The sequence below is a fragment of the Sphaerodactylus townsendi genome, linkage group LG11 (genome assembly GCF_021028975.2).
Source record: "Sphaerodactylus townsendi isolate TG3544 linkage group LG11, MPM_Stown_v2.3, whole genome shotgun sequence".
NCBI lineage: Eukaryota > Metazoa > Chordata > Lepidosauria > Squamata > Sphaerodactylidae > Sphaerodactylus > Sphaerodactylus townsendi.
This window is the reverse complement of record NC_059435.1, coordinates 11,321,134-11,335,770: the sequence shown is the minus strand read 5'-3', so window position 1 is coordinate 11,335,770 and position 14,637 is coordinate 11,321,134. Positions and strand designations below refer to the sequence as shown.

The following is a 14,637-nucleotide window of genomic DNA, read 5'->3' as shown; positions in this document are numbered from 1 at the left end:
GAATCACTTGGGTGCTGTGTGGTTTCCGGGCTGTATGGCTATGTTCTAGCAACATTCTCTCCTGACGTTTCACCTGCATCTGTGGCTGGCATCTTCAGAGGATCATCATATATCCTCTGAAGATGCCAGCCACAGATGCAGGCGAAAGAATGCTGTTAGAACACGGCCATGCAGTCCGGAAACCACACAGCACCCAAACATGTCTGTGGCTCATTCCGCACATGCAGAATAATGCACTTTCAAACTGCTTTCAGTGCTCTTTGAAGCTGTGTGGTATAGCAAAATCCACTTGCAAACAGTTGTGAAAGTGGTTTGAAAACGCATTATTTTGCGTGTGCGGGCGACAGTCTTCTGCTGCAGGAGCAATAGCCATCTGAAGTGGTTTTAAGTTTTGAACTCTCTTCCCTCATAAAGATACCTCTAATGGTCTTCATTCCAAATACCCCCAAAGGGTCCTCATTCCAAATCCCCTGTTCCAGTCAATGACAGAGCATTTGAGAATGGCTCTTCATCTTTTGATGCTCCAGGACGACCACCAAGGTTGATCTTTGCACCAATACCTGCAGTGTTTTAAGTCCCACTATTATTTCCAGTCTTCATAATTGCTTTGTTAATATTCATTGTCGGATTCTAATTGCAAAGATCAACCACTTAAGTAACTATGTTGCTCAAGAAAAAGTAAAAAAGATTCCCCCTTTGTAACTAACCTGAAAAACCCCTCAATTAGCAACTTATATGGCTGAATTCTTGACTTCCTTAAACCTGAGGAGGCAACACTTTCCATTTCTGCAGAGCATGAGACGACAAAATACACTGACAATTTTCTGCTGGGAATCAATAGTCTGAATGATGTCAGTTTCTGTTGACTCTCCAGTTCCAAAAACCGATGGCTAAATTTGTACTGACCAGCGCTTGTCCACATCTCACTTCCACCGAGGGAAAAGAAAACTGGCCATCTCCCTTTTGGAGGGTATACAAATAGTAACCTTCCCGCACATGCAGAATAATGGAGGGTATACAAATAGTAACCTTCCCGCACATGCAGAATAATGCACTTAAATGCAATAATGGAGGGTATACAAATAGTAACCTTCCCGCACATGCAGAATAATGCACTTAAATGCAATAATGGAGGGTATACAAATAGTAACCTTCCCGCACATGCAGAATAATGCACTTAAATGCAATAATGGAGGGTATATAAATAGTAACCTTCCCGCACATGCAGAATAATGCACTTTCAAACTGCTTTCAGTGCTCTTTGAAGCTGTGCGGAATAGCAAAATCCACTTGCAAAGAGTTGTGAGAGTGGTTTTGCGTGCGCGTTTTGCATTATTTTGCATGTGCGGAAGGGGCCTGAGTGTTTGTAACTATTCTGTATTTTGGTTTGGAAAGGCATGGAAATATATCTAAGAACAGATATTTCATGCACAAGGGTCCACCTCGGTTAAAGTACTTTGCTTTGCAATGAGAAAGAAATGGATGGGGGTTTATGACCACCGTATTCCCCTTCCTATCTTCTAGGTCTGCTCTGCTGGAGCCTTTATGTCCTCCTTGGCCACCGTCCTGCTGCTTTTTAAAGGGCCGAGCAGACCCAGCAGCATCGGTTTTTTTGAGAAGCCCTCAGGAGAATGGCTTTAACAATGGCCTAAAACAATTAAAGGGCCAGGTGTCATCCATTAGCTGGCCAGCGGGTGGATCGTTAGAGGATGTTTCCATGGACTCCTTGGGCCTGAAGTATGACTAGTTCAGTGCCCCAGAGTGCCATTGCTGAGGGGGAAGTCTGGTATGGTCACCCCTAAACTAAGCCATACACTTATTTCTTCTCTTTGCCATTTTCTAATAAAGAACTGTTTGTATTTTTTTTCTCTAGTAGCATTTGAATTCATAGTCTGTTATACTCTGAAATAAAAAGAGATTTTCTTATATACGTCTCCAGTTTGACTGTTTCATCATTTTTCTTCATTGCTCTTATTTAGGAGATCATATCCCATCCCGCTCACACACAGAGAGAGAACGAGACATGTGTTCTGGGTGATTACATTTCTTACTGCTGAATATTAATTGTTTAAGCCCATGATAGTCCTGATGAAACTACAATGTTCTTGATTGGAGCATAATAGGTAGGATTATGTGATTCTGTTGCTGCAGTGTTTCTATTAGTTGACCACTGCGAGGATTTCATAATAAAAGGGAGTGGCACATGTGTGGAAAATAGTTAAACACTTCAACCGCCCCTGCTCGGTTACATCTAGATTACCCTCCTATGGAGGAGTCTGTCCGGTCCCTAGGGGAGGGTTTTAAGAAAAAGGGTTTACTGGGTGCCTTCTACTATGGTATTACCGCTGTTTTTAATGAAATCCAGTATATTTTAACGATGGAGCCTCTGTGGGTTGTTGGGCCTTTCCCCACTCTCCATGCCCCCCCCCCATGCTGCGTGCTGCTCTCAGCTCATGGCATCCCTGGAGCGCGCCCGGGCGTCCCCATGACTCTGCGCGGGGTCATCAAAAGGCGCTGTTTACAAGAGCACCAGGGATGCCGCATGCTGAGGGGGTGAGACAGCGTCAGCGTCGGGGCGGCTGCACTGTTGCCGCCCCTGTCGTGGGGAGTGCCGGGGGACCCTGCACTACTTGAGGAGAGTAGCGCGGGGCTTAAGGTAAGTGGGGAAAGGCCCGTTGTTGTTTTAATTGTATAGTTTGCTCCTGAACTTGATTTGTATTCGTTTTGTTGTACACCGCCCGGAGCCCCTCGGGGATAGGGCGGTATAAAAATCTAAATAATCAATCAATCAATAAATAAATAAACATCTCATGGACCATTAAAACTTTCACCTACGCAGATTTGGACCAACTGGCCCTCTTTAGGATATGTGAGGAATCGTATGCTGCATCATAGATTTGGCACACCTGTGTTTTCCCCCTTCCCCAAAGCCAATGAACTTTGCATTTCTTGATAATCTACTATCCCAGCAGAAGACATTTTCTAAGCTGAAGCAAACTTGTTTTCTTCTGAAATGAAACAGAGAATTCATAGTAATTCTGGGTTGCTGACCACGACCTCTGCAATTATCCACCATCAGTACTTTCTCCAATTCATAGGGGGGATGAAAATTCTCAGGAGATGAAAAGCAACATGAAAGAGGCTGCTAATATTTCTTGTAGTTGGAGGTTGTCGGCCATCAGCGCTTGTTGTCACTGGATGGGGCTATTATTGCAGCAGCCAAGTCAGGCACCGTTTAAGTGGCCGTTTGAGTCTCCAAGATATTTCCACATCAATGTGGGGGCAACCGAACTGCTGTCCAGGAGGAAGGTTGTCGAGCCAGATAGTGGGAGTCTTGTATTTTGTATTAGTGCTTCTGCCCTGGAGAGTGTGTGATGCTCCCGCTGATCGTTGCACTATTTGTGACCCTTTTCCCATACTTCACAAGTATCACCAGTTGGGGGATTTTATTATAGGTGGCATTCTTTCCCAGATCTACATCTTTTTTGATCCGTTAACTTTTAATCGCCGTCCTTCCCAGACAACAGTTGGTGAGCACGTGTAAGTAGTCAGATTTCAGTTTTAAATGATTGCCACTTGTGGAATTCTGCCTTTCTTCCAAAGGGCTGCTCTTCACCTTTCTTGTGATCACCTTTCTTTGGGACTCTTTAGTTTGGAGAGGAGGCGTCTGAGGGGGGATATGATTGAAGTCTATAAAATTATGCATCGGGTAGAAAATGCTGACAGAGAGAAATTTCTCTCTCTTCCTCACAATACTAGAACCAGGGGGCATCCATTGAAAATGCTGGGGGGAAGAATTAGGACTAATAAAAGGAAACACTTCTTCACGCAACGTGTGATTGGTGTTTGTAATATGCTGCCACAGGAGGTGGTGATGGCCACTAACCTGGATAGCTTTAAAAGGGGCTTGGACAGATTTATGGAGGAGAAGTCGATTTATGGCTACCAATCTTGATCCTCTTTGATCTGAGATTGCAAATGCCTTAACAGTCCAGGTGCTCGGGAGCAACAGCAGCAGAAGGCCATTGCTTTCACATCCTGCATGTGAGCTCCCAATGGCACCTGGTGGGCCACTGTGAGTAGCAGAGAGCTGGACTAGATGGACTCTGGTCTGATCCAGCTGGCTTGTTCTTATGTTCTTATGTTCTTATGATCCATAACTGTCTTTGTGCCAAAGTACAGATTTTTTACAAACATTCTCTTTATGGGTTTTAAGTCTGTTTTAGATTAGTGATTCTCAGCTTCGGTCCCGACACCCTATGCCCTGTCACTTCTTATAAGAAGAGAAGAAGAAGAGTTTGGATTTATATCCCCCCTTTCTCTCCTGTAGGAGACTCAAAGGGGTTTACAATCTTCTTGCCCTTCCCCCCTCACAACAAACACCCTGTGAGGTGGGTGGGGCTGGGAGAGCTCCGAGAAGCTGTGACTAGCCCAAGGTCACCCAGCTGGCATATGTGGGAGTGCACAGGCTAATCTGAATTCCCCAGATAAGCCTCCACAGCTCAGGCGGCAGAGCGGGGAATCAGACCTGGCTCCTCCAGATTAGAATGCACCTGCTCTTAACTCACTACGCCACTGCTGCTCTTATAGGTGAGGATTTAGACTTGGGGAAGCACTATGACCACCAAAGAGGCTATTCCGTTGTGATATGAGAGAGATCCAGCTGTTTTTACAAGGCATCTTATGGTTAATAAGTTAATGTCTTTTAAAATCAATTGAGTCTGTTCAAAAGTATCTTGCGAAATAAACGTTCATTATTAGTAGATTTCAATGCATCAATTAAATACAAAATAGTCTCAGTTCAGCAGTTAAAAAAAAAGAATTAGATACAAAACAACAGAAGGTAGATGTGCTTTATTTCCCCAAGGAATGGTAACCCTTGTTGAACCAATAAGATGAATTATGTGTTAAATGTATTGTCGAAGGCTTTCACGGCCGGAATCACTGGGGTGCTGTGTGGTTTCCGGGCTGTATGGCTGTGTTCTAGCAGCATTCTCTCCAGCCACAGATGCAGTCAAAATGTCAGGAGAGAATGCTGCTAGAACACGGCCATACAGCCCGGAAACCACACAGCACCCCAATTATGTGTTACTTTGCAAATGAATGGTAGCCCTTGTTGAATTAATAATCTGGAATAAACTGAGAGGAATTTTGCAGTATGGAGAGGCAAGATAAACTCCAACATTTATTCAGTGCCTTTCTATAACTGATAGGCACACGGCAGATTGTAAACCCATGGAACAAAACCAAGCAAAACAAAGAAACACTCAAAATACACATCCCAGAAAACCCACCACAACCAACTCAAAATACATGTTTGAGCCTGATCGACAACCAGCTGCTGGTAATGGACTGATTTGAGGAGGATTTAAAAATCTCCAGATATTTGTCAGTGAAATTCGCTATTTCCCTTTACCAGGGACAAACCATGTTTTTGAGTGCAAAGTTGCTAGCAGGCATATATTAATCTGAAATTTAGCCAATTCACAACATATTCTATGATTGTAGAGTCCTGACTCAGAATTATCAGCACATCCTGGCTTTGGTATTTGCCATTCAGGAGATCAATGAAAACCCCCGACTGCTACCCAACATCACACTTGGCTTCAGCCTCTACAACAGCTACTTCAGCACAAGCAGAACCTATCAGGCCTCCATGGAACTCCTCTCCGCACGGGACAGATTCATCCCCAACTACAGGTGCAGCTCCCTCAGCAATCCGGTTGCTGCCATCGCGGGACCGAGTGCTAGTTTTTGTCGTGACATGGCAACTATTCTGAACTCTTACAAGATTCCACAGGTAATGAGTGTGCTTCAGGCATTCACATTCCTTGAAATTTCTGGTTACAGTGTTATGGTTTCTAGGTGGAAAGAGTTACAGCAGAAGCAGAAGTACATTCCACTTCTTCTTCTAGGAAATTCCACTTCTTCTTCTAGGATTCCACTTCTTCATTCCACTTCTTCTTCTAGGAAATTCCACTTCTTCTTCTAGTACATTCCACTTCTTCTTCTAGGAAAAGGTTCCTTCAGGAATCCATATAGTTTTGGACTATGGGGAAAAATGGCTCATGGTTTCTTGGTCAATGAATATAGTCTCCAAAAAAGCAATGTAAACCATGAAGCAATCTTATACCAAGGCAGATGCTGTTGGCCTAGTGCACAGCGGAAGGACTAGGTGCCAACTCACCCTTGTGGGGGGGGTGGGGGGGGGGGGGGGTGGGGGGGGGGGGGGGGGGGAGGGGGGGGGGAAGGGGGGGGGGGGGGTGGGGGGGGGTGGATGGGGGGGGGGGGGTGGGGGGGGGGGGGAATGGGGGGGGGGGGGGGTGGGGGGGACTTGGGGGGGTTGGGGGGGGGGGGGGTGGGGGGGGGGGGGGGTGGGGGGGGGGGGGGGTGGGGGGGGGGGGGGGTGGGGGGGGGGGGGGGTGGGGGGGGGGGGGGGTGGGGGGGGGGGGGGGTGGGGGGGGGGGGGGGTGGGGGGGGGGGGGGGTGGGGGGGGGGGGGGGTGGGGGGGGGGGGGGGTGGGGGGGGGGGGGGGTGGGGGGGGGGGGGGGTGGGGGGGGGGGGGGGTGGGGGGGGGGGGGGGTGGGGGGGGGGGGGGGTGGGGGGGGGGGGGGGTGGGGGGGGGGGGGGGTGGGGGGGGGGGGGGGTGGGGGGGGGGGGGGGTGGGGGGGGGGGGGGGTGGGGGGGGGGGGGGGTGGGGGGGGGGGGGGGTGGGGGGGGGGGGGGGTGGGGGGGGGGGGGGGTGGGGGGGGGGGGGGGTGGGGGGGGGGGGGGGTGGGGGGGGGGGGGGGTGGGGGGGGGGGGGGGTGGGGGGGGGGGGGGGTGGGGGGGGGGGGGGGTGGGGGGGGGGGGGGGTGGGGGGGGGGGGGGGTGGGGGGGGGGGGGGGTGGGGGGGGGGGGGGGTGGGGGGGGGGGGGGGTGGGGGGGGGGGGGGGTGGGGGGGGGGGGGGGTGGGGGGGGGGGGGGGTGGGGGGGGGGGGGGGTGGGGGGGGGGGGGGGTGGGGGGGGGGGGGGGTGGGGGGGGGGGGGGGTGGGGGGGGGGGGGGGTGGGGGGGGGGGGGGGTGGGGGGGGGGGGGGGTGGGGGGGGGGGGGGGTGGGGGGGGGGGGGGGTGGGGGGGGGGGGGGGTGGGGGGGGGGGGGGGTGGGGGGGGGGGGGGGTGGGGGGGGGGGGGGGTGGGGGGGGGGGGGGGTGGGGGGGGGGGGGGGTGGGGGGGGGGGGGGGTGGGGGGGGGGGGGGGTGGGGGGGGGGGGGGGTGGGGGGGGGGGGGGGTGGGGGGGGGGGGGGGTGGGGGGGGGGGGGGGTGGGGGGGGGGGGGGGTGGGGGGGGGGGGGGGTGGGGGGGGGGGGGGGTGGGGGGGGGGGGGGGTGGGGGGGGGGGGGGGTGGGGGGGGGGGGGGGTGGGGGGGGGGGGGGGTGGGGGGGGGGGGGGGTGGGGGGGGGGGGGGGTGGGGGGGGGGGGGGGTGGGGGGGGGGGGGGGTGGGGGGGGGGGGGGGTGGGGGGGGGGGGGGGTGGGGGGGGGGGGGGGTGGGGGGGGGGGGGGGTGGGGGGGGGGGGGGGTGGGGGGGGGGGGGGGTGGGGGGGGGGGGGGGTGGGGGGGGGGGGGGGTGGGGGGGGGGGGGGGTGGGGGGGGGGGGGGGTGGGGGGGGGGGGGGGTGGGGGGGGGGGGGGGTGGGGGGGGGGGGGGGTGGGGGGGGGGGGGGGTGGGGGGGGGGGGGGGTGGGGGGGGGGGGGGGTGGGGGGGGGGGGGGGTGGGGGGGGGGGGGGGTGGGGGGGGGGGGGGGTGGGGGGGGGGGGGGGTGGGGGGGGGGGGGGGTGGGGGGGGGGGGGGGTGGGGGGGGGGGGGGGTGGGGGGGGGGGGGGGTGGGGGGGGGGGGGGGTGGGGGGGGGGGGGGGTGGGGGGGGGGGGGGGTGGGGGGGGGGGGGGGTGGGGGGGGGGGGGGGTGGGGGGGGGGGGGGGTGGGGGGGGGGGGGGGTGGGGGGGGGGGGGGGTGGGGGGGGGGGGGGGTGGGGGGGGGGGGGGGTGGGGGGGGGGGGGGGTGGGGGGGGGGGGGGGTGGGGGGGGGGGGGGGTGGGGGGGGGGGGGGGTGGGGGGGGGGGGGGGTGGGGGGGGGGGGGGGTGGGGGGGGGGGGGGGTGGGGGGGGGGGGGGGTGGGGGGGGGGGGGGGTGGGGGGGGGGGGGGGTGGGGGGGGGGGGGGGTGGGGGGGGGGGGGGGTGGGGGGGGGGGGGGGTGGGGGGGGGGGGGGGTGGGGGGGGGGGGGGGTGGGGGGGGGGGGGGGTGGGGGGGGGGGGGGGTGGGGGGGGGGGGGGGTGGGGGGGGGGGGGGGTGGGGGGGGGGGGGGGTGGGGGGGGGGGGGGGTGGGGGGGGGGGGGGGTGGGGGGGGGGGGGGGTGGGGGGGGGGGGGGGTGGGGGGGGGGGGGGGTGGGGGGGGGGGGGGGTGGGGGGGGGGGGGGGTGGGGGGGGGGGGGGGTGGGGGGGGGGGGGGGTGGGGGGGGGGGGGGGTGGGGGGGGGGGGGGGTGGGGGGGGGGGGGGGTGGGGGGGGGGGGGGGTGGGGGGGGGGGGGGGTGGGGGGGGGGGGGGGTGGGGGGGGGGGGGGGTGGGGGGGGGGGGGGGTGGGGGGGGGGGGGGGTGGGGGGGGGGGGGGGTGGGGGGGGGGGGGGGTGGGGGGGGGGGGGGGTGGGGGGGGGGGGGGGTGGGGGGGGGGGGGGGTGGGGGGGGGGGGGGGTGGGGGGGGGGGGGGGTGGGGGGGGGGGGGGGTGGGGGGGGGGGGGGGTGGGGGGGGGGGGGGGTGGGGGGGGGGGGGGGTGGGGGGGGGGGGGGGTGGGGGGGGGGGGGGGTGGGGGGGGGGGGGGGTGGGGGGGGGGGGGGGTGGGGGGGGGGGGGGGTGGGGGGGGGGGGGGGTGGGGGGGGGGGGGGGTGGGGGGGGGGGGGGGTGGGGGGGGGGGGGGGTGGGGGGGGGGGGGGGTGGGGGGGGGGGGGGGTGGGGGGGGGGGGGGGTGGGGGGGGGGGGGGGTGGGGGGGGGGGGGGGTGGGGGGGGGGGGGGGTGGGGGGGGGGGGGGGTGGGGGGGGGGGGGGGTGGGGGGGGGGGGGGGTGGGGGGGGGGGGGGGTGGGGGGGGGGGGGGGTGGGGGGGGGGGGGGGTGGGGGGGGGGGGGGGTGGGGGGGGGGGGGGGTGGGGGGGGGGGGGGGTGGGGGGGGGGGGGGGTGGGGGGGGGGGGGGGTGGGGGGGGGGGGGGGTGGGGGGGGGGGGGGGTGGGGGGGGGGGGGGGTGGGGGGGGGGGGGGGTGGGGGGGGGGGGGGGTGGGGGGGGGGGGGGGTGGGGGGGGGGGGGGGTGGGGGGGGGGGGGGGTGGGGGGGGGGGGGGGTGGGGGGGGGGGGGGGTGGGGGGGGGGGGGGGTGGGGGGGGGGGGGGGTGGGGGGGGGGGGGGGTGGGGGGGGGGGGGGGTGGGGGGGGGGGGGGGTGGGGGGGGGGGGGGGTGGGGGGGGGGGGGGGTGGGGGGGGGGGGGGGTGGGGGGGGGGGGGGGTGGGGGGGGGGGGGGGTGGGGGGGGGGGGGGGTGGGGGGGGGGGGGGGTGGGGGGGGGGGGGGGTGGGGGGGGGGGGGGGTGGGGGGGGGGGGGGGTGGGGGGGGGGGGGGGTGGGGGGGGGGGGGGGTGGGGGGGGGGGGGGGTGGGGGGGGGGGGGGGTGGGGGGGGGGGGGGGTGGGGGGGGGGGGGGGTGGGGGGGGGGGGGGGTGGGGGGGGGGGGGGGTGGGGGGGGGGGGGGGTGGGGGGGGGGGGGGGTGGGGGGGGGGGGGGGTGGGGGGGGGGGGGGGTGGGGGGGGGGGGGGGTGGGGGGGGGGGGGGGTGGGGGGGGGGGGGGGTGGGGGGGGGGGGGGGTGGGGGGGGGGGGGGGTGGGGGGGGGGGGGGGTGGGGGGGGGGGGGGGTGGGGGGGGGGGGGGGTGGGGGGGGGGGGGGGTGGGGGGGGGGGGGGGTGGGGGGGGGGGGGGGTGGGGGGGGGGGGGGGTGGGGGGGGGGGGGGGTGGGGGGGGGGGGGGGTGGGGGGGGGGGGGGGTGGGGGGGGGGGGGGGTGGGGGGGGGGGGGGGTGGGGGGGGGGGGGGGTGGGGGGGGGGGGGGGTGGGGGGGGGGGGGGGTGGGGGGGGGGGGGGGTGGGGGGGGGGGGGGGTGGGGGGGGGGGGGGGTGGGGGGGGGGGGGGGTGGGGGGGGGGGGGGGTGGGGGGGGGGGGGGGTGGGGGGGGGGGGGGGTGGGGGGGGGGGGGGGTGGGGGGGGGGGGGGGTGGGGGGGGGGGGGGGTGGGGGGGGGGGGGGGTGGGGGGGGGGGGGGGTGGGGGGGGGGGGGGGTGGGGGGGGGGGGGGGTGGGGGGGGGGGGGGGTGGGGGGGGGGGGGGGTGGGGGGGGGGGGGGGTGGGGGGGGGGGGGGGTGGGGGGGGGGGGGGGTGGGGGGGGGGGGGGGTGGGGGGGGGGGGGGGTGGGGGGGGGGGGGGGTGGGGGGGGGGGGGGGTGGGGGGGGGGGGGGGTGGGGGGGGGGGGGGGTGGGGGGGGGGGGGGGTGGGGGGGGGGGGGGGTGGGGGGGGGGGGGGGTGGGGGGGGGGGGGGGTGGGGGGGGGGGGGGGTGGGGGGGGGGGGGGGTGGGGGGGGGGGGGGGTGGGGGGGGGGGGGGGTGGGGGGGGGGGGGGGTGGGGGGGGGGGGGGGTGGGGGGGGGGGGGGGTGGGGGGGGGGGGGGGTGGGGGGGGGGGGGGGTGGGGGGGGGGGGGGGTGGGGGGGGGGGGGGGTGGGGGGGGGGGGGGGTGGGGGGGGGGGGGGGTGGGGGGGGGGGGGGGTGGGGGGGGGGGGGGGTGGGGGGGGGGGGGGGTGGGGGGGGGGGGGGGTGGGGGGGGGGGGGGGTGGGGGGGGGGGGGGGTGGGGGGGGGGGGGGGTGGGGGGGGGGGGGGGTGGGGGGGGGGGGGGGTGGGGGGGGGGGGGGGTGGGGGGGGGGGGGGGTGGGGGGGGGGGGGGGTGGGGGGGGGGGGGGGTGGGGGGGGGGGGGGGTGGGGGGGGGGGGGGGTGGGGGGGGGGGGGGGTGGGGGGGGGGGGGGGTGGGGGGGGGGGGGGGTGGGGGGGGGGGGGGGTGGGGGGGGGGGGGGGTGGGGGGGGGGGGGGGTGGGGGGGGGGGGGGGTGGGGGGGGGGGGGGGTGGGGGGGGGGGGGGGTGGGGGGGGGGGGGGGTGGGGGGGGGGGGGGGTGGGGGGGGGGGGGGGTGGGGGGGGGGGGGGGTGGGGGGGGGGGGGGGTGGGGGGGGGGGGGGGTGGGGGGGGGGGGGGGTGGGGGGGGGGGGGGGTGGGGGGGGGGGGGGGTGGGGGGGGGGGGGGGTGGGGGGGGGGGGGGGTGGGGGGGGGGGGGGGTGGGGGGGGGGGGGGGTGGGGGGGGGGGGGGGTGGGGGGGGGGGGGGGTGGGGGGGGGGGGGGGTGGGGGGGGGGGGGGGTGGGGGGGGGGGGGGGTGGGGGGGGGGGGGGGTGGGGGGGGGGGGGGGTGGGGGGGGGGGGGGGTGGGGGGGGGGGGGGGTGGGGGGGGGGGGGGGTGGGGGGGGGGGGGGGTGGGGGGGGGGGGGGGTGGGGGGGGGGGGGGGTGGGGGGGGGGGGGGGTGGGGGGGGGGGGGGGTGGGGGGGGGGGGGGGTGGGGGGGGGGGGGGGTGGGGGGGGGGGGGGGTGGGGGGGGGGGGGGGTGGGGGGGGGGGGGGGTGGGGGGGGGGGGGGGTGGGGGGGGGGGGGGGTGGGGGGGGGGGGGGGTGGGGGGGGGGGGGGGTGGGGGGGGGGGGGGGTGGGGGGGGGGGGGGGTGGGGGGGGGGGGGGGTGGGGGGGGGGGGGGGTGGGGGGGGGGGGGGGTGGGGGGGGGGGGGGGTGGGGGGGGGGGGGGGTGGGGGGGGGGGGGGGTGGGGGGGGGGGGGGGTGGGGGGGGGGGGGGGTGGGGGGGGGGGGGGGTGGGGGGGGGGGGGGGTGGGGGGGGGGGGGGGTGGGGGGGGGGGGGGGTGGGGGGGGGGGGGGGTGGGGGGGGGGGGGGGTGGGGGGGGGGGGGGGTGGGGGGGGGGGGGGGTGGGGGGGGGGGGGGGTGGGGGGGGGGGGGGGTGGGGGGGGGGGGGGGTGGGGGGGGGGGGGGGTGGGGGGGGGGGGGGGTGGGGGGGGGGGGGGGTGGGGGGGGGGGGGGGTGGGGGGGGGGGGGGGTGGGGGGGGGGGGGGGTGGGGGGGGGGGGGGGTGGGGGGGGGGGGGGGTGGGGGGGGGGGGGGGTGGGGGGGGGGGGGGGTGGGGGGGGGGGGGGGTGGGGGGGGGGGGGGGTGGGGGGGGGGGGGGGTGGGGGGGGGGGGGGGTGGGGGGGGGGGGGGGTGGGGGGGGGGGGGGGTGGGGGGGGGGGGGGGTGGGGGGGGGGGGGGGTGGGGGGGGGGGGGGGTGGGGGGGGGGGGGGGTGGGGGGGGGGGGGGGTGGGGGGGGGGGGGGGTGGGGGGGGGGGGGGGTGGGGGGGGGGGGGGGTGGGGGGGGGGGGGGGTGGGGGGGGGGGGGGGTGGGGGGGGGGGGGGGTGGGGGGGGGGGGGGGTGGGGGGGGGGGGGGGTGGGGGGGGGGGGGGGTGGGGGGGGGGGGGGGTGGGGGGGGGGGGGGGTGGGGGGGGGGGGGGGTGGGGGGGGGGGGGGGTGGGGGGGGGGGGGGGTGGGGGGGGGGGGGGGTGGGGGGGGGGGGGGGTGGGGGGGGGGGGGGGTGGGGGGGGGGGGGGGTGGGGGGGGGGGGGGGTGGGGGGGGGGGGGGGTGGGGGGGGGGGGGGGTGGGGGGGGGGGGGGGTGGGGGGGGGGGGGGGTGGGGGGGGGGGGGGGTGGGGGGGGGGGGGGGTGGGGGGGGGGGGGGGTGGGGGGGGGGGGGGGTGGGGGGGGGGGGGGGTGGGGGGGGGGGGGGGTGGGGGGGGGGGGGGGTGGGGGGGGGGGGGGGTGGGGGGGGGGGGGGGTGGGGGGGGGGGGGGGTGGGGGGGGGGGGGGGTGGGGGGGGGGGGGGGTGGGGGGGGGGGGGGGTGGGGGGGGGGGGGGGTGGGGGGGGGGGGGGGTGGGGGGGGGGGGGGGTGGGGGGGGGGGGGGGTGGGGGGGGGGGGGGGTGGGGGGGGGGGGGGGTGGGGGGGGGGGGGGGTGGGGGGGGGGGGGGGTGGGGGGGGGGGGGGGTGGGGGGGGGGGGGGGTGGGGGGGGGGGGGGGTGGGGGGGGGGGGGGGTGGGGGGGGGGGGGGGTGGGGGGGGGGGGGGGTGGGGGGGGGGGGGGGTGGGGGGGGGGGGGGGTGGGGGGGGGGGGGGGTGGGGGGGGGGGGGGGTGGGGGGGGGGGGGGGTGGGGGGGGGGGGGGGTGGGGGGGGGGGGGGGTGGGGGGGGGGGGGGGTGGGGGGGGGGGGGGGTGGGGGGGGGGGGGGGTGGGGGGGGGGGGGGGTGGGGGGGGGGGGGGGTGGGGGGGGGGGGGGGTGGGGGGGGGGGGGGGTGGGGGGGGGGGGGGGTGGGGGGGGGGGGGGGTGGGGGGGGGGGGGGGTGGGGGGGGGGGGGGGTGGGGGGGGGGGGGGGTGGGGGGGGGGGGGGGTGGGGGGGGGGGGGGGTGGGGGGGGGGGGGGGTGGGGGGGGGGGGGGGTGGGGGGGGGGGGGGGTGGGGGGGGGGGGGGGTGGGGGGGGGGGGGGGTGGGGGGGGGGGGGGGTGGGGGGGGGGGGGGGTGGGGGGGGGGGGGGGTGGGGGGGGGGGGGGGTGGGGGGGGGGGGGGGTGGGGGGGGGGGGGGGTGGGGGGGGGGGGGGGTGGGGGGGGGGGGGGGTGGGGGGGGGGGGGGGTGGGGGGGGGGGGGGGTGGGGGGGGGGGGGGGTGGGGGGGGGGGGGGGTGGGGGGGGGGGGGGGTGGGGGGGGGGGGGGGTGGGGGGGGGGGGGGGTGGGGGGGGGGGGGGGTGGGGGGGGGGGGGGGTGGGGGGGGGGGGGGGTGGGGGGGGGGGGGGGTGGGGGGGGGGGGGGGTGGGGGGGGGGGGGGGTGGGGGGGGGGGGGGGTGGGGGGGGGGGGGGGTGGGGGGGGGGGGGGGTGGGGGGGGGGGGGGGTGGGGGGGGGGGGGGGTGGGGGGGGGGGGGGGTGGGGGGGGGGGGGGGTGGGGGGGGGGGGGGGTGGGGGGGGGGGGGGGTGGGGGGGGGGGGGGGTGGGGGGGGGGGGGGGTGGGGGGGGGGGGGGGTGGGGGGGGGGGGGGGTGGGGGGGGGGGGGGGTGGGGGGGGGGGGGGGTGGGGGGGGGGGGGGGTGGGGGGGGGGGGGGGTGGGGGGGGGGGGGGGTGGGGGGGGGGGGGGGTGGGGGGGGGGGGGGGTGGGGGGGGGGGGGGGTGGGGGGGGGGGGGGGTGGGGGGGGGGGGGGGTGGGGGGGGGGGGGGGTGGGGGGGGGGGGGGGTGGGGGGGGGGGGGGGTGGGGGGGGGGGGGGGTGGGGGGGGGGGGGGGTGGGGGGGGGGGGGGGTGGGGGGGGGGGGGGGTGGGGGGGGGGGGGGGTGGGGGGGGGGGGGGGTGGGGGGGGGGGGGGGTGGGGGGGGGGGGGGGTGGGGGGGGGGGGGGGTGGGGGGGGGGGGGGGTGGGGGGGGGGGGGGGTGGGGGGGGGGGGGGGTGGGGGGGGGGGGGGGTGGGGG

General features: G+C 72.7%; 1 protein-coding gene across 1 annotated transcript in view; it reads left to right on the top strand.

The window, feature by feature from the left end:
• Window positions 1-5,641: 5,641 nt before the first annotated feature.
• LOC125441192 (vomeronasal type-2 receptor 26-like) overlaps window positions 5,642-14,637 on the top strand; it is a 55,752-nt gene continuing 46,756 nt past the window's right edge. The window contains exon 1 of the mRNA XM_048511587.1: window positions 5,642-5,800. Coding sequence (XP_048367544.1) covers window positions 5,657-5,800 — 144 coding nt within the window. The 5' untranslated portion in view covers window positions 5,642-5,656. The remainder of the gene's footprint in view (window positions 5,801-14,637) is intronic.